The sequence below is a fragment of the Bos mutus genome, chromosome 23 (genome assembly GCF_027580195.1).
Source record: "Bos mutus isolate GX-2022 chromosome 23, NWIPB_WYAK_1.1, whole genome shotgun sequence".
NCBI lineage: Eukaryota > Metazoa > Chordata > Mammalia > Artiodactyla > Bovidae > Bos > Bos mutus.
The window spans coordinates 1922922-1941665 of record NC_091639.1 but is presented as its reverse complement, the minus strand read 5'-3'; the positions used below and the strand labels follow the sequence as shown (position 1 = coordinate 1941665).

The following is an 18744-nucleotide window of genomic DNA, read 5'->3' as shown; positions in this document are numbered from 1 at the left end:
AAAATTCAGGTGAAAGCTTATCTACTGGAGCGAAGGGTATATTTTTATAAGCGCTTTGACTCAAAAACTTAGAATATCCTTCCAACTGGTGTTTCATTCAATTCTAGTCTTTTGATTTTTTTTCTTTTCATCTTGAGAGCCTTTTCAGAATGTCATACGTGTGATGCTTGGTAATACTCCAGAGCTAGAATCACCTCTTTAAATCAGAGCACCCTTAGAACAACTGTCTACGACCCTTTTCTCAGCCACGTTCAGGGAAACTCCATCCTCAGAGCCTTTCACGGCTCTGCTCCTCCGTCCTCACCCGTGCTCCCCTCTCACCGGTTTGACCCAAGGCCCTCCCCGGAGCCTTTCACGGCTCTGCTCCTCCGTCCTCACCCGTGCTCCCCTCTCACCGGTTTGACCGAAGGCCCTCCCGAGCCTCCCTCTGCCACTCCGGTCCTCACCCGTGCTCCCCTCTCACCGGTTTGACCGAAGGCCCTCCCCGCAAGGCGTCACGGGTTCCCGTGTTTCCCCCCGGATTGACCGTGTCCAGGTCACGTTTATCCCGCGAGTGTGGTGACGTCGCATCACCAGCATGCGAGCACGTCTGCCAGCAGGCACGTCACCCACCCTGAGTGCTCGGGATCACAGGCACAACGAGTCGAGGATAGAGTTAGTTTTGCAGAGCGTCAGCGTCATAGTATTATGAAAGGATCACAGAATTAAGTTTTAATTTCTGAGGGATATTTCAGGTGACGGGGATGCAGAACAGACCATGAGGACAAGTCTGACTTGCTTCTTCTTCAGCGGCTCAGTCCTGTCTGACTCATCTGTGACCCCATGGACTGTAGCCACCAAGCTCCTCTGCCCGTGGGATTCTCCAGGCAGGAATACCGGGGCGGTTGCTGTTACGCGTGAGTCCCACAGCAGACGTGGGCTCCAGCCGCCCACCACGCTCTTCCCTTTCCTGAGGCTCAGCTACATTCCTGCCAGACCCTGGGCTGCTGGCCGGCTTTTTAATTTCCATGGTGTTATTACATTATGTACTTGTTGGGAGACATTTCATTAAGTTCCCATAATGTGGCCTCACCGCACATCACCCAGGCTGCAGTGGCCGTCCTGGGCTTTCTCACAGGCCGACAGCTCAGCGAGTCCTTTATGACCGCAGCAGATTGAAACACCGGGGCTGGGGGGCACTGCGGCATCTGGAGGGCCCGAGGGGGCGTCGCTGGACCAGTGTCTGCCTCCCATCCCCCATCATCGGAGCACGTCCCTGCACTCGGACTGGGCTTCTTTGCCGTGACGCGGGTCCTGGGTCGGGGTGCCTGGGCTCTGATCCAGCTCTGCCTTTAACCCCCTGGAAGCTGGACGATGCCCCTGAACTTTGTTCACCTGAGTCTTCCCATCTGTGCAGTAGGGAGAATGTTACTTCCACATGACGAGTTTGAAAGGCTTAAACTCGTGGGAAACGTGTGGCAGGGTGCCTAGTGAGTGTAGACCCAGTCGTGGGGAGGTGGTTTGCAGTTCTGTCTGCCACCGGAGACGGGTCGTGTGGCTAACAGAGCCTGCCTGTCACCTGTGCCCAGGTCTCCTGGGAGAGCAGTTTCTTTACTTGGGTTCATTCTGGTCCGAGGGCCGCTGCTCCCCCATAACCTCAGGGCCCCCCTCCCTGGGCCCTGCCTCTCCTCTCCATCTCTCCTCTTGGATCCAGGGTTCTGGTTGTGCCAGCTTGCAGGAACACAGACTGTTTTCTCAACATGATTTTAAAAAATTGAAAATCAATGAAACAAGATTGCAACTCTACCACTACCCTCCTCTCAAACCCTGTGCGTTTGTAAATGTATGTATATATATACACGTTTATATATACATATATATGTAACATTTACATTTGTAAAATACATACAAGGTTTGTTATAGGTAAGGAAAAATCCTGAGAGAATCACAAAATATTTAGAATCAAATCTCAGCAAGAACTCCTTATCAAAAACTGTAAAGTGTAGCTAAAACAGTAGGTAGAATTTTGAAGTCCAAAATGCACATATTAGAAAAGAAGAATTAAAGTTAATGATCTGTGTGTCTCTCTCAAGAAATGAGAACGTGGCACTAAACTCAAATAAATCAGAAAGATGGATGGGAGAGGGCGCTGAGAACTATAAGGGTGAGCATTTGTGTTAGGTTATTTCATTACAAAGAAAAGCTCTGATAAAATATGGCAAGATGTTAATGTCTATATAATATGATTCTGAGTGTTTCTCTTTGCTTGACATACATTATTCAAAGTTAATTTGTAAAAACTAGAGGCCAGTAAAACATTAACTTTTATTATTTAAAAAAAAAAAAAGATCTGTACCTCCAGTTTGAAACCTGTGTTATCAGCTTTCTGAGGGGCTCCCAGGGGAAAAGACATGGGGCTCCCCGAGCCCAGCTTCCGGCTTGGACCATGCCTCCCTGGGGAGGGTCCTCCTGCAGCTCCGTGGGAGGGGAGCTCTGACTCCTGTTGACGACCCAGATCTCCCAGCTCAGATTAACACTCAGAGATTAGCCCAGTGTACCCAATGTACCGCTGACGTCAGCTCTTTCTGCAGAATACATCATGAACATTTAGAAATTTGATTTTTATTCAAACAGGAAAGGGGGTGACAGCTGTTACATCATGAGTGATGTGACTTTGAAATAAAAATTGGACACTGACAGCTTTTCCGGCTTCTGGCTTACTCTTAATTGGAGGCTCCCCAGAGCTGGCAGGGCAGGTGCCGGGCAGCAGCAAAGATAACTGCTTATCAGCATCCGTCACGCTTCCCGGACACCCTGCAAGCGACAGGGGACACGGTGACACTGGAGCGGGGGACGCAGGGGCTGTGCTGTCGTCCCTGTCTCCCACCCAGGGGCGCCGCCAGCCTCAGAGGCAAGTCCTGGGGGAACAGCCCGCCCCTGGGCATGTGGCAGTGAGTGGTTTATGAAGAGACCTCGGGGCCTGCAGGCAAAGTCTAAAATACTGACTCTTTGGGCTTTTACAGAAAAAGCAAGCTGACCAGGCTCCAAACAGGCGCGCTGTTCTCTTCGGCCGACTTGCAAATATCGTTATAAGTGTAAAATTACAAAATGCATTGATAATAAGACACGACTTTGGGTGGTTTTTTTTTTCCTCCCACTGGGAATCCTCATCACATTTCATCCTAAACACAAACCAGCAAGGAGTCTGTTGCCAATAAGCCTTGGAAACCATCCTCTCAGGGAGGAGTCCCAGGCACTAGCAGCAAGATGAAGATAGCTCTGCAGGTGAGGCCCGGGAAAGTGGCGTCAGGTTGCTAGAATGAGGGCATTTTTTAAAACTTAAAATCATTCTGTGAACATTTGTATTTTGAAACAGATCTGTCCATGGGATTTTCCAGGCAAGAATGCTGGAGTGGGTGGCCATTTCCTCCCCCAGGGGATCTTCCCAACCAGGGATGGAACCCAAGCTCCTGCATTCTTTACCGTCTGAGCCACCAGGGAAGCCCCTCTTTTGAGACAAACTGTCACAAAAGCACTCAGTGAGTTGCTGGAACGGGCTTTAGAAACGCAGGGTTGTGCTCAACAGTCTACATGGGTTTCTTGACACAGCTGGGAGGATACTGCTCCTTTCTGCCGTATTTTTAAAACCTGCAACTTTATACTTTCTAAAGAAAACTAGGAACATCCAGGGCCACAGTCTTCTCTCGGCCGGTGGTACTACATGAATCCCGAGCCCCCACTGGCCTCCACAGTCACAGACAGAAACCCAGACGGACCTGCCTGGACACTCCCAGCCCCTGACAGAGCGTCTTCTCACCCCACGCGATGCAAAGACCCTCACTCGTGCCCCGTCTCTCTGCAGGATCTTCCCCGAGTCCCTGAGGTGGCTCATGGCCACCCACCAGTTTGAGTCGGCAAAGAAGCTGATCCTGCACTTCACGCAGAAGAACCGCATGAACCCCGAGAGTGACATCAAAGGCGTCATGCCCGGTGAGCACGTCTTCCTTCACCCCCGAGGCCCCACCAGGCACGGGGGACCCGCCAGCCACCCCTCCAGAACAGGGAGTCATCCCACAACATGCCCCTGGTGCCTGTGAGGGCACTGCCAGGCAGTGGCCCCGTCCAGGGGTCTCACTTCCTGTGATGGTCGGTCCCCAGCTCGACTAGGAACGTGATCAGGTCCAAGTCTGGAGGGAGGCATGACCTCACGTGCCCCTGCTCCTCAGGGGAAGCTCGAGGGCTTAGCTGGCTCCTGACACTCAGCCCTGCCTGCCTGCCTGCCTACAGGGTGTGGTGCCAGCAGTCACGACCAGGGACGCTGGCCTGGGGGTGGCCCTGGCCCTCGAGCCATCTCTCCCAAGAAGGACCTTCAGGCAGATACCCCATTGTCTGTATCAGTCAGGACCTATTGACTGGGCGTCGGAAGAAGCAGGAAAGTTCAGATCCATAGAACTTATCAGGAACGTCAGCACAAGCTGGACCAGACCCATGGCCCCCTCCCAGCACCCCGAGCTCTGACCCAGTAGATCCTGGAAGGAACCCTGAACACCGTGGGCCCAGTAAGCCCGAGAAGTGACTGGCGCCTGCCTAGTCTTTCACAGCAGCTCTGTACAGGGCCTTGTAACTGTCCACGTTCGCAGGCGAGGGGACCGAGGCACAAAGAGGTCACACAGCTAGTGAGCAGTAGCGCTGGGACGCGGGCCCTGGAAGCCCAGCGGCAGTGGCTTCAGTGCTGCTGCAGGAGAGGGGGACGGGGGCAGGCCCGGCTGGGCGGCGGGGCGGGAGGGCTGGGTGGACCGCGTGGACCGTGCACCTCTCGGCCGCGTCTGCTCCTTGCGGATGGTCCGGCCCTCGTCCCCAGTCTTGCCCAAGCCTGTCCATTAGCACGTCAGCGCTCTTAAGTCAAAGTGCCTTGTTTCTGGCGTTTCCCCACTTTCATCGCCTCCTCTGCTGCTTCCGGGTTAGAACCCGTCTGGGAGGAGCTTGTTGTCTGCATCCTCGTTGCACAGATTCATTTCCCTCCTGTTTTTGGAAGGCGGTGCTCAGCCTTCCTCCCACTTCCCTGCCGGGGACTTGGGTAGTGCTGGGTTCAGCCCGGGGTCTCGGGGCACGCGGCTGTCCCCGCCCCTGGGTCTCCCTCCGAGGCAGCACCCGGGCAAAGCTGGGGGACGGCGTTGTCCGAGCTCCAGGCCCGCCCCCTGCACTGCCTGCGTGGACGCTCCTCCCCAGCATCTAATCCAGGCCCCTCCCGGCTTTCTCCCGCCCTGACTCCACCCCCGCCAGGCGGGGCTGAGCCGCGCTTTGTGCGTTTGACCCTCGTCAGAACCTGTTCTGTCAATCAGATCATCCCTCTCTACCTCTGGGAAAGGGGCCCCAAGAGGCTGGGGCTGGGGCAGGGCTCCCCACTCCCGGCGTTCCCTCCTGAGCCAGTCAGGGCGGCCCGCTGTCCCCCTGCAGCAGGCCCTCTCTGGGCAGCCTGACGCCGAGCGAAGCGCCTGGCCCAGGTCGGATGGGTGAGGCTCTGAGGTTCAAGGGTCCCCGCATCAGGCCAAGGGGGCTTTGCCTGAGCTCTGCTCGGTAATGGAGCGTAGACCCGGCCCCATGTGCCTCGCTCTGCCTTGTCCGTCTGTCCTGGACCCCGGGTGAGGAGCAGGTCCCCGTGTCAGGCCCCCTCCCTGCCCCCAGCACCCCGCCTCTGACCCTGCACATAAGCTTCCTGCTCCTGCGGGGTCCTCAGGCCACTGGAGCCTCTCGGGCAGAGAGGCCACCTCAAGGGTCAGCCTCAGGGGTCAGCGGGGGTCCCCCAGGCCCAGGAAGGAGTCCCTGCGCTGGTCGGGGAGAAGCCGGGATGGTGTGGGTCAGCCGAGCCCGGGGCCAGGGAGGCCGCTGCACCCTGGGGGCCAGGCAGCCCCACGGCGGCTTCAGTCTGGTCATTAACCTGTCCCTTCATCAGACGGGAAGCCGAGGCACAGAGCAGGAAGCCTCAGCCAGAGGCCCCTCGCCCCCCAGGTGAGGACAGCTGTCATCTGCCTGGCCAGGGCCGGCTCCCGGTGGCCTGTCGCGGGAGCAGGGCAGAGGGGGGCGCGGGCGGAGCAGGGGAGGCCTGGAGCCCCAGAGGCTCGACTTAGCTTTCTTCTTGGAACCTTGATTCTGGCTCCAAGAGGTTGGAAGAGGCGCAGGGGGAGGGGAGGCGTCTCCCCACTGACTCGCGGGCGCTCAGAGTCTGCTCTCGGTGCCCCTTGTCACTCCTCCTGTCCCCACGTGAGCACCTCAGGGAGTCCCAAGAGTTCTGGAGAGACCGAATGGCCTCCCTGTCCATCCCGAGGGCCTCACCAGAGGAGACCTGGGAAGTTCTGCGTTGCTGTGAGTGGCCGGGGACGCGCAAGATACCAGCAGCCCCGACGGGTCAATGTGTTTCCACCCAGAATAACGCAGCTACCTCTGCAGACCACAGCCAACTTGGGCTCCAGGGCTTAATGCTTAGGGAAAAAAAAAACTCGGGTCGTAATCACAATTGCTACAGCTTCTTAACAACCTCTATTTCATATACTAGAAAGAATCAGGAATTCAGTTTGGGCCACAGTACAAAACAATTTAAATCTGTGCCGCTGCACTAATGGACGTTTAGTTTTTCTTCCTGGAAGATTTCCACGGTGAGCAAATGCGGCCATGACGGCAGGTTCACGAGCAGTTTTACAACAGTGAGGATGCTCGTATCGTTGGATCAGTGTTAGGTGTTAGGAGCACATTTCCATGCTCTTTAAAAGTCTTCTAGTGTTTTGACCATGGGGAAAGTGTGTCTGTAACCCTAATGAGCCTGTTTCTGCAGAGGGGACGATAAAGGTCAGAAGGACCTCAGGAGCGTCTATGGCCGGACGGCTGGATGGCCCGCTGTTCTGGCTGGGGTACAGGCCTCCAGTCTGGGCCTGAACAGTGAGAAGGAAGAAGGTTCTGGAGACAGGGGGGCTGGTATCCCTCAGATGTAGGAGAGGTCTCCCTTCTCCCTTCCGGGCCCCAGTTGGTGAGGCTGATCTGGACTTTTGTCTTTTTTGTCTGCTCTGGGTCTCCCGTGCAGTGTGGGGGTTTCAGCAGCTGTGGGGATGCTGGCTTCATTGCCCTGTAGCCTGTGGGCTCTTGGTTCCCCAACCAGGGATAGAACCCACGTCCCCTGCATTGGAAGGCAGATTCCTAACCACTGGGCCACCAGGGAACATTTTTAAAAGAGAAAACCTCGTAAGCCCTTGTGGTTAAGCAACCTGTTTGTCCCCCCAGCTGTCACCAGTGAATTGGTGACCCTCTCCCATGGGATGGCAGGGAGGAGGCAGGGCATCCCGGGGTTGTACGGGAGGGGAACACACCCCCAAGACCCCGTCTTGTGAGGGCTGCCAGTCCCAGGCCCCTCCGGAGGCGACCCCACTTCCCCCAGGCCTTCACACCCCACGGCGGGCTTTATTTTTAGTACAGTTGTTTAGGATTCACCCCAGGTTTATGGTAAAGTTGCAGAGACAGAATTCTGAAACCTCCCCATCAGTCTCCCCGTTGTAATGTCCTACGTCCCCTGACTGCGTCACGGCTGGGAAACCGCACGGCTGTGCTGCGGGCAGCCCAGCTACAGCCTGGATCCGACATCCCCACCAGGGCTGCCCAGGACCCCACCAGGGCTGCCCACTCCTCAGGCCCCCAGCCACCTCCGGTCGGTGCACTTTCAGTCTTTACTCACTTCCCCAGCTTCCACAGTCTTGCTTGCTTAAGTCTCCTTTTCCTTTTCTGGCCCCTGAAAAGGGCGTCATTGTGGTTGTTCAGTCACTCAGTCGTGTCGGACTCTTTGCGACCCCATGGACTACAGCACGCCAGGCGTCCCTGTCCATCGCTCTCTCCCGGAGCTTGCTCAAACTCATGTCCATCGAGTCAGTGATGCCATCCAATCACCTCATCCTCTATCCCCCTTCTCCTCCCGCCTTCCATCTTTCCCAGCATCAGGGTCTTTTCCAGTGAGTCAGCTCTTCATGTCAGGTGGCCAAAGTATTGGCGCTTCAGCTTCAGCATCAGTTCTTCCAATGAAGTCAGGACTGATCTCCTTTAGGATGGACTGGTTGGATCTCCTTGTCCATTTGGTCACTTTCTTTCTAAGATGCGGGCACCATACCTGCCCAGCTTGTTGTGCCCACAGGGGTGGTCTGGGGACCAGGGCAGTGCGCGCGTCTCCCAGTCCCTGAGCAGAGGGAGATGCAGACCAATCGACTCCGCAAGGAGGAGAACCCCTGCCGAGCCTAAGCACAGCCTCAGCACCCCAGCAGCCCCTGCAGACAGAGCCCACTTGGGTGGCTGCTTCATGCATCCCGCCAGCTCTGGAAGAGGCCTGCTCCCCTGCAGCCCCGTGCAGCTGCACCTGCAGAGTCAGTGTTCTTCCCCGAGAGCCAGGCCCTCCACGCCTTCGCGGAAACCACTCTGCTCCCGATGCCCCAGCCGCCCGAGCCCGCCAGCGTGGCGAGTGTGGCTCACGGGCCTTTCCCCGCAGAGCTGGAGAAGGAGCTCTCTCGGAGGCCCAGGAAGGTCTGCATCGTGAAGGTGGTGGGGACGCGGAACCTGTGGAAGAACATAGTGGTGCTGTGTGTGAACTCGTGAGTGCGGGCCGGGCGGGCGCGCGGTGGGCGGGGCGCCGGGAGCGGCCGAGGGGCCTGGCTGAGCTTCCAAATCGGCGTCCGGAGGGAGCAGTGCTGGTGGGCACAGAGCCCCAGCCTCGGGAAAGCGGGAGCACCGGGAGCACCCCTGCGCGGCGGCCCCGCCCCCGGGACCCCCGGCCCACGCGCCGTGTGCCCGCAGGCTGACCGGCTTCGGGATCCACCACTGCTTCGCCCGCAGCATGATGGGCCACGAGGTGAAGGTGCCGCTGCTCGAGGACTTCTACGCGGACTACTACGCGGCGGCCGGCATCGCCCTGGCGTCCTGCCTGGCCATGTGCCTGGCCGTGCGCGTCCTGGGCCGCCGAGGCGGCCTGCTGCTCTTCATGATCCTCACCGCCCTGGCCTCGCTCCTGCAGCTTGGGCTGCTCAACCGTGAGTGGGCGGGGCCGGGGGCAGTGGGGCGCCCAGGGGCCCCGCTGTCCTCCCTGAACCCCTGCACTGAGCGGCCGCCGGATGAGCTTCCCTTAGAACGCGCGGCCACTGCCCCAGGGGTGTGGGGTCTCTTCTGCCCTGACCCCAAGTCTCCTCACTGCCCCAAGGGTATGGGGTCTCTTCTCCTCCTGCCCTGGCCCCGAACGTCCCCACTGTCCCAAAGGTGTGGGGTCTCCCCTCCTCCCGCCCTGACCCCGAGCCTCCTGGGGTCTCCCCTCCTCCTGCCCTGACCCCGAGCCTCCTGGGGTCTCCCCTCCTCCCGCCCTGACCTCGAGCCTCCTGGGGTCTCCCCTCCTCCCACCCTGACCCCGAGCCTCCTGGGGTCTCCCCTCCTCCCGCCCTGACCCCGAGCCTCCTGGGGTCTCCCCTCCTCCCGCCCTGACCCCGAGCCTCCTGGGGTCTCCCCTCCTCCCGCCCTGACCCCGAGCCTCCTGGGGTCTCCCCTCCTCCAGCCCTGACCCCTAGTCTCCCGCGGTTTCTCCTCCTCCCAGCCGGACCCCGAGCCTCCTCACTGCCCCAAGAGTACGGGGTCTCTTCTCCTCCTGCCCTGACCCCGAACGTCCCCACTGTCCCAAAGGTGTGGGGTCTCCCCCTCCCGCCCTGACCCTGAGCCTCCCAGGGTCTCCCCTCCTCCCACCCTGACCCTGAGCCTCCCGGGGTCTCCCCTCCTCCCAGCCTGACCTCGAGCCTCCCGGGGTCTCCCCTCCTCCCAGCCTGACCCCGAGCCTCCCGGGGTCTCCCCTCCTCCCAGCCTGACCCCGAGCCTCCCGGGGTCTCCCCTCCTCCCAGCCTGACCCCGAGCCTCCTGGGGTCTCCCCTCCTCCCAGCCTGACCCCGAGCCTCCCGGGGTCTCCCCTCCTCCCAGCCTGACCCCGAGCCTCCCGGGGTCTCCCCTCCTCCTGCCCTGACCCCGAGCCTCCGGGCACCCCGGGCCTCTGCAGTCCTGTGGACATGACCCCCTGGTGGACATGACCCCCTGGTGGCCACACTGTCCCTCTGTGACCCATCATCACCTGGGAAGGAAAAAGGCCTTTTCTCTCGTATGAAATCAAGGGAAAGATAAATACTCGGGGACGCCCTTGCCCTGGGATACTGCTTTCCAGTTTGTGTTCCCGAGTTTATTAGCTGCTCTTGGGGCCAGAGAACTTCTCAGTAAATGTTAAAAATAATGGAAAGAAAAGCTAGACCATCTGTGTAGCCCATTCGGCTCTAAGAGTCAAGCTCAGTGCAGCTCCTGGTGAACTGAAGCCGCTCCCGCGCGGGGACGAGACCCAGGGTGTCTGACCACCCGGAGCGAGGCAAGAGTCGGGCACCCGAGCCCCCTCCACCCAGGACGGTCCCCCCGACGGACTCTGGCGCCACAGCAACCAGATGCCTCTGATGGCCGCCCCTCCCTCCCGAGGTGATAGAGTTGGGCCAGAGCCGCCGAGAAAGCCAGACGCCTGCTGGTGCCCCAGGCCTGTGTAACATCCAGGCGGGAGCGCGTGTCCAGGAGAGAAGGAAGAGAAGGAAAAGACTGAGGACTTCCCCAGCCTTGTTGTGCAAACTGGATTCTAGAACAGCCGGTGTTGGACTCCGGGGCAGTTCTGGGCTCAGTCCAACGCAGTGCTGGACTCGGTCTTCCGACTTGGGCAAGTCTGCGTGCGTTCAGTATCTTGCCGGGAGACTGGTCTTATTTTCAGCTGTAGCCACATGGGGTCCGTCCCCTGCTGGGGCCTCCCAAGTTGCCCTTGGGAGAGCCTTCCTCGGCGCCCCTGGGTTGGGTGGGCATGCAGGCAAGGGGCACCCCAGGCTCACAGCCGCCCCCTCGGTCCCTGAGCCGGGGGGCCCAGGGGACCGGGCTTCGAGGGCACAGTGATGCCGTCTGGTCTAACCTGAGCTTGGTACCCCAACACAGACTGCAGGGACCTGAGCAGCTTTGGACACAGTGAGAGTCACCCTTAGGCTTGAGGGGGTGAGGGGTGCTGCGCCTGGATCCCTCCTCTCAGAGCCGCACCCCCCTCAGGCCCCAGAGCCAGAGGGGCCCCAGACCTCCCTGCTAAACAGGGGGCGCTCCGTTTGGTGGAACGCCCACTCAGAGGTCCTGGGCCCTCGCCCACGTCCGCACCGTGTCCCTCCCACTTTCTGGCCGTATCAACCGTGCTGCCCACGTGGGCCTGGCAGGCGGGCAGAGAGGCCGCCCCGCTGCCCCTGGACATACGAGGTCGTAACGGCCGCCCTGACCTGCTCTCTTTCTCCCCTCTCTGCCCGCCTTCATCCGCCTCCACTGCGGTTCTGCGGCCCAGTGATCGGGAAATACAGCCAGCATCCAGACTCAGGTGAGCCCTGGGCGCGCGCGGCTTTTGCGCTGTCTTTTTATTGCACCGGAAGGGCGTTTTCAGAGCGACTCACGGACCTGTGGTTTCCCTTTCCTCTCTCTCCCCTCCCCTTTCGCCCCAAGAGTTGCAGCTGAAGTTGGCCGTAGGTTGGACACCACACACATACACTTGTCCTCTGTCCCTCCCGCCTCGAGAAAGCCTGGCTGCCCCCCTCCCGTTTGCACCCGGCTTGCACGCTGCCCTCGCCCCTTCCCCTGGCAGTAGCCGGCAGCGTGGCCCAGCCCAGCCATGCCTGCTGGGATGCAGGGCCTCGGGGACGCAGCCCCGGAGCGCTGGAGGCCTGGCTGGCTGCCGCCAGGGGAAGCCGCCCACCCCGCATGTGACCCCCGCGAGTCCGCCGCCCTGGCCGCGGGACTGCCGGGCCGCTGTCCCTGCACGGCTGCGCGCACGCATGAGCCACGGCTGCGTGCAACACGGCTGCGCGCACGCACGAGCCCGGTCTACCGAGCCGAGCCCCAGGGGCTCCTCACCATCCTCATGGGGAACGGGGTGCACCCCGCGTCCGACCCCAGCAGCTTGCCTGCCGTCCCCCGCCTGACGCCGCCTGGGTGTGAGGTCAGACCCCGAGCCACGGCCAAGATGCCTGACTCGGTCCGGCACGTTCCGTCCAGGCCCCCGGTTCCTCTCTCAGGGTTATCTGAGTTTCTGTTCCCATAAATCAAGCTTGGGGCTCCTGTCTCTCGTCTTCGTCATGCCTGAGGCCAGGCTGGCCAGGCTCTCCGTAGCTGATACCGTTCTCTGGGGTTGACCCTGAAGACCGGACAGGAGGGTGCAGCCCCCGGCCAGGGAGCCCCCCAGCCTCCGTCCATGCCGGTCGCTCCGGTGCTCAGCTTCCGGCAGAGTCAGCCTGGGCCCCGCTCTCCAGACCCCCGGGGCCTCGGGGGAACCTGCCAGGAGGGCTCTGACCTCCCACGCCTGGACTCGCTGCTCGTCTCCCGGGTCTACACCTCACCCCGGGCAGAGGGGAGGAGGGGAGACCGCCATCAGGCCCCGCCCCCCTGTCCCTCCCCCGCGCCCTCCAGCCCCTCACCGCCCCGGTTCTCCCCCAGGAATGAGCGACAAAGTCAAGGACAAGTTCTCCATCACCTTCTCCATCGTGGGCATGTTCGCCTCCCACGCAGTGGGGAGCCTCAGCGTGTTCTTCTGTGCGGAGATCACCCCCACGGTCATCAGGTGCGTGTGGGCCGCCCACGGGGCAGGCAGGGGGGTCTTCCAAGGACACTGGGGTTGCGGTGGGCGCTGCCTGGCACAGCTGGTGAATGACCCACCAGCTCTAGCCCGGGTCTCTGGACAAGGTGCGGCCTGCACTGGGCGTCCACTTGGGATGGACTGCTGTTCCACCCTGACCCCCAGGGATCCCCGAATCAGGAGAACTGAAGCCTGGGTCCCGTCCAGGTGGCTGGAGGGACGGGGAGCGGGGCTTTGGGGGTACAAGCCACACAAAAGGACCTGGTAAAGGAGGGGTGTCGGGGTCCCTGGATATATGCCTGGCTTCAGCCCCACCAAGTGCTGCCCACTCTCCTAGGAGGATTCAGTGAAAAGCCGGTCTCAGGAGAGTAGAAAGGGCCTTGGTTTTCTGCGGGCTGAGAAGCTGGTGTCTCCAGTCCAAAGAAAGGCCTCAGAGAGAGAAAGCCCAGCCGGTTACGTCACTGATTTGTCTGACAAATACTTGTTGGGAACCACCCCACCCCCGTGTGCCTGCCCGGCAGAGGCCACACGCAAAGACCGAGTGGCGGCCTGTTTTCTGAAAAGGCAGGGAGACCTGCCCTTTCCTTGGGGGGCGGGGGGCGCGTGCACAGGCTTCAGTGCTGAAGTTATAGCGACACGGAAGGGTGCCCTGCTGTCAAGGGTGTCACTTGGGTTCAGTGAAGGGGTAACTTTCAGTCGAGCTCCTGAACTTGGTGTGTGAATGTCATTAACCTTCTGAGCACTTTGTTAAATGTAATTGTGAGCGTGGCAGTTATTCAGCCGTGAGATAGAGCCCAGGCCGCCAGCACGCGACACCCTGCCAGCCTCCCTCCCACGTGGGAGACACGTGAAGCCAAGCCCATTCAAGGCAGGCTGTCCGGGATGGACTGTCTTGCCCCTGGGCTCTGAGTGGAGGCAGGCAGGTCCGTGGGCATCACTCTGATTCCTCCTTTTGGGTTCTCACACACGCGCCAAGCCTGAAGGTTGCCCCATCCTGGAATACGATGCCAGGAGCTTATTCCAGGCAGACAGCAGCCCTCTGTGTCTCTCTGCGGGTTAAACGTCCCCCCTTCATGAAGGTGCCCAGTAGGAGGGCTCCTGCAGAGGCAGGACGCACGGTCAGACGTGTGTGGTTGTCCCTCCTGGGCAGGCCACCCTCCACCCTGGCAGTCGATAGGCCGCACTCATCACGGTTAGGTTCTGCTGTCCGGGAGTTGGTGATGGACAGGGAGGCCTGGCATGCTGCGATTCATGGGGTCGAAAAGAGTCGGACACGACTGAGCGACTGATCTGATCTGAACAAGCTGAACTGAAGGAAATGCAGTCATCCTTCTCCTCGGAGGCAGGCCTGGCAAGATTATTGGGGACGGAAATTCAGCGAATGTTCTCGGGGTCAGCTTACCCCAACAGGGGGACGGAAATTCAGCGAACGTTCTCGGGGTCAGCCTACCCCGACAGGACACCTGACCCTGGGTGATGCGTTTGTAGTTGCAGAGGAAGGAGGTGGGGTTGGGGGGTCTCCCGGTGAGGACGCTTCCCGCGGGACACCTCGCGCCCTGGCCCTTCCTGGCGTGTCCCCTTGGGGGCAGTTCCTGAGCCACTGGGAGGAAATGGGCTTCCTGCCCCATCTCACAGGTGAAGCCCGGAGCAGCTGGGAGGGCCGCTCGGCCCTGCAGGCTTCATGTTTGCTGGTAGAGAACTAGCCTTTTGTTCACCACTGTTACACACACAGCCTCTCAACAAGCAGAGCAGCGAAGGTCAGGGGCTGACTATCGAGCGGTAGACAGAAGGCTCCGCGGGTGACAGGTGTGCTCGAGGGGCTTCTCGGGCGCCGCAGGCCCCCGCCCCTTGGGCTTCGGCAGGACTAGGGCATCTGGCTGGTGAAGAAGCGGCGGTGGCTTTGGTGTGACAGGCCCCGTGTCACCTGCAAGCTGCGGGCAGGCACCCTGACACTGCACGAGGAGGAGGCAGGTGCCGGCGGCGGGGACAAGCCGCTTCAGCTCCCAGCATTTCCTGGCTGCCCGCGCACCAGGGCCTGGCTGTGGGGCTTTTCTTTATGGACAGTCGACACACAACGCGAGTTTCAGGTGCACTGCACAGCCATTCAGTGTTTGAAGGTTACCATATATGTTAATTTAAAAGTAAATTATAAAGCACTGGCTCTGTTCCACGTGCTATACAATACATCCTTGTGCTTATTTTACACCGGCTAGTTTGTACCTCTTACCCCCCACCCTATCATGCCCCTCCGCACTCTCCCCGCACTGCTGCTGCTGCTGCTAAGTCGCCTCAGTCGTGTCCGGCTCTGTGCGACCCCATAGACGGCAGCCCACCAGGCTCCCCATCCCTGGGATTCTCCAGGCAAGAACACTGGAGTGGGTTGCCATCGCCTTCTCCAATGCACGAAAGTGAAAAGCAAAAGCGAAGCCGCTCAGTCCCGTCCGACTGTGAGCGACCCCATGGACCGCAGCCCACCAGGCTCCTTCGTCCATGGGATTCTCCAGGCACAAGTCCTGGAGTGGGGTGCCATTGCCTCCCCCCACTGGGAACCTCTAGTCTTTCCCGTATCTGTGAGTCTGTTTCCTTTCCGTTATATTCCCCAGTTCATTGTCTTTAGATTCCACCTGTAAGTGACACCACACAGTATTTGTCTTTCTCTGACTTGTTTCACTGAGCACAACAGCCTCCACGTCTGTCCACGCTGCAAACGCCACAGTCTCGTTCTTTTTCATGGCTGATACCCCATCGCATGTATGTACTTTTCATGGCTGATATCCCATCGCATGTATGTACTTTTCATGGCTGATATCCCATCGCATGTATGTACTTTTCATGGCTGATACCCCATCGCATGTATGTACTTTTCATGGCTGATACCCCATCGCATGTATGTACTTTTCATGGCTGATATCCCATCGCATGCATGTACTTTTCATGGCTGATATCCCATCGCATGCATGTACTTTTCATGGCTGATATCCCATCGCATGCATGTACTTTTCATGGCTGATATCCCATCGCATGCATGTACTTTTCATGGCTGATATCCCATCGCATGTATGTACTTTTCATGGCTGATATCCCATCGCATGTATGTACTTTTCATGGCTGATATCCCATCGCATGTATGTACTTTTCATGGCTGATATCCCATCGCATGTATGTACTTTTCATGGCTGATATCCCATCGCATGTATGTACTGCGTCTTCTTGATCTATCCGTGGACACTTGGGGCGCTTCCATGTTTTGGCTGCTGTAAATAATGCGGCTCTGAACACTGAGGAACATGTCTGGTCTTGGTGTTTCTGGTTTTCCTTGGACCCAGAAGTGGAATCTGGATCATGTTGCCGTTCCAGGGTTAGTTTGCTGAGAAACCTGCATCGTGGTCTCCGTGCTGGCTGCAGCACTTCACGTTCCCGCCAGCAGTGCACAAAGGTTCTCTTCTCCACGTCCTTGTCGACGGGGGGGTCGTGTTCTTTTCGATGGTGGCCGTTTTGACGGGTGTGAAGCGGCGCCTCGCTGTGGCTCCGATCTGCTTTTCCCTGACGGCCGGTGATGCGGAGCACCTTTTCCTCTGCCTGTCGCCGTCTGCACTTCTTTGGAAATACGCATGTTCAGTTCTGCCGTCGTTTCAATCGGGGTCTTCTGGTTTTTGGCGTTCAGTTGTATCAGCTGTTTATAAATTTTGGATGTTGACTCCTTATCGGTCGTACCACTTGCAGATACTGTCTCCCATTCAGTAGGTTGGCTTTTCATTTTGTTGACGGTTTCCTTTACTGTGCAAAACCTTTAATTTCAGGCAGTTTCATTAGGTCCCGTTTATTTTTGCTTTTGTTTCCTTCACCTGAGATGAGCAGCGTCACCTGCCTATACCCCCTCACAGGCTCTGGGGGCGCCGGGGCCTGGCTGCGCCCTGCCTCCGTCTGAGCTCACCCCACCCTCCCCCAGCATCTTCCTCTCGGACTGGCTCCTCCCGGGCCACCACCCGCGCTGGATGGAACCTGCCGCGTCCCTGCTCCAGGCACACCTCAAGAGTGGGCACCAGGGAGGGGCAAAGACGGCCTGCACATGACGAGACGCGTGGAGCGGCCGCTGACATTATATGTGAATGTGTGGCACAGGCTCCCCTGGGGGCTGACCCGAGACTTGGGTCCTTTGCCGCAAGTGGGCGGAGCTCACCTCTGCCCTCTGCCCGGAGACTCTTCCTGATGGCCCCATCTGCAGGGACGGGTGGGGACAGAGTGCACTCGGAGGGTCTCGTGCCAGGGACGTGGTGTTATCAGTGATTCCTGCCTGAGTGTTTCTGGCAGTGAAACTTATGCAGAGATTGGAAGAAATACTTGTTCATCTCTGACTTCACAGAAAGGCAGTGAAAAGTAACACAATGGAGGAAGGGAAAAACAGGAGCTTTGTTTTCTGTGTTCAAGACGCCGGGTTCATGGCTTTAAAAGGATAATCTGAAGATTCTTTGTTTTTTCTTTTTCTTTATTCTCTCCCCTCCACCCAAAGATCCCAGGATACTTAGTTCAAGCTTGCTACTTCTAAGAAATCTGCCTGTACACCTACCTTTCTATCGTTAGAGTAACGTAGGGGTTATTCAGTTCAGTTCAGTTCAGTCGCTCAGTCGTGTCCGACTCTTTGCGACCCCATGAATCACAGCATGCCAGGCCTCCCTGTCCATCACCAACTCCCGGAGTTCGCTCAGACTCACGTCCATCGAGTCAGTGATGCCATCCAGCCATCTCATCCTCTGTCGTCCCCTTCTCCTCCTGCCCCCAATCCCTCCCAGCATCAGAGTCTTTTCCAATGAGTCAACTCTTCGCATGAGGTGGACAGAGTACTGGAGTTTCAGCTTTAGCATCATTCCTTCCAAAGAAATCCCAGGGCTGATCTCCTTCAGAATGGACTGGTTGGATCTCCTTGCAGTCCAAGGGACTCTCCAGAGTCTTCTCCAACACCACAGTTCAAAAGCATCAATTCTTCGGTGCTCAGCTTTCTTCACAGTCCAACTCTCACATCCATACATGACCACTGGAAAAACCATAGCCTTGACTAGATGGACCTTTGTTGGCAAAGTAATGTCTCTGCTTTTCAATATGCTGTCTAGGTTGGTCATAACTTTTCTTCCAAGGAGTAAGCATCTTTTAATTTCATGGCTATAGTCACCATCTGCAGTGATTTTGGAGCCCAGAAAATAAATTCTGACACTGTTTCCACTGTTTTCCCATCTATTTCCCATGAAGTGATGGGACCAGATGCCATGACCTTCGTTTTCTGAATGTTGAGCTTTAAGCCAACTTTTTCACTCTCCACTTTCACCTTCACCAAGAGGCTTTTTAGTTCCTTATATCCAGTGCTATAAGGGTGGTGTCATCTGCATATCTGAGGTTATTGATATTTCTCCCGGCAATCTTGATTCCAGATTGTGCTTCCTCCAGCCCAGCGTTTCTCATGATGCACTCTACATAGAAGTTAAATAAGCAGGGTGACAATATACAGCCTTGACGTACTCCTTTTCCTATCTGGAATCAGTCTGTTGTTCCATGTCCAGTTCTAACTGTTGCTTCCTGACCTGCATACAGATTTCTCAAGAGGCAGGTCAGGTGATCTGGTATTCCCATCACTTTCAGAATTGTCCACAGTTTATTGTGATCCACACAGTCAAAGGCTTTGGCGTAGTCAAGAAAGCAGAAATAGATGTTTTTCTGGAACTCTCTTACTTTTTCGATGATCCAGCGGATGTTGGCAATTTGATCTCTGGTTCCTCTGCCTTTTCGAAAACCAGCTTGAACATCTGGTGTTATTACTAGCAAAAAAATAAGGGCCCTTTGGCTCAGATGCTAAAGAATCTGCCTGCACAAGAGTACCGGAGTGGGGTGCCATCGCCTTCTCCGATAAAGAGTAAAGAGGTAGTTAAAAACTCATGGAAGCTGTTTCCAGCAAAACTTGTAGTTTCTTTGTCTTGATTAAATGCTCAAGGGTTAATACAGCCCCATTGTTCAGTGTTTTCTACTTACAGAGAACTTTTGTATTGTAATTTATTTTTTGTTGTGCCTTAAACACTATGTAAATAACCGTCAGT

At 57.7% G+C, this 18744-nt stretch overlaps 1 protein-coding gene across 1 annotated transcript in view; it reads left to right on the top strand.

Moving 5' to 3' along the window:
- The window catches only part of SLC22A23 (solute carrier family 22 member 23), a 129848-nt gene that overhangs the window by 106921 nt on the left and 4183 nt on the right, over window positions 1-18744 (top strand). Inside the window, 5 exon segments of the mRNA XM_070361225.1 lie at window positions 3842-3969; window positions 8498-8600; window positions 8803-9035; window positions 11381-11413; window positions 12523-12646. Coding sequence (XP_070217326.1) covers window positions 3842-3969; window positions 8498-8600; window positions 8803-9035; window positions 11381-11413; window positions 12523-12646 — 621 coding nt within the window.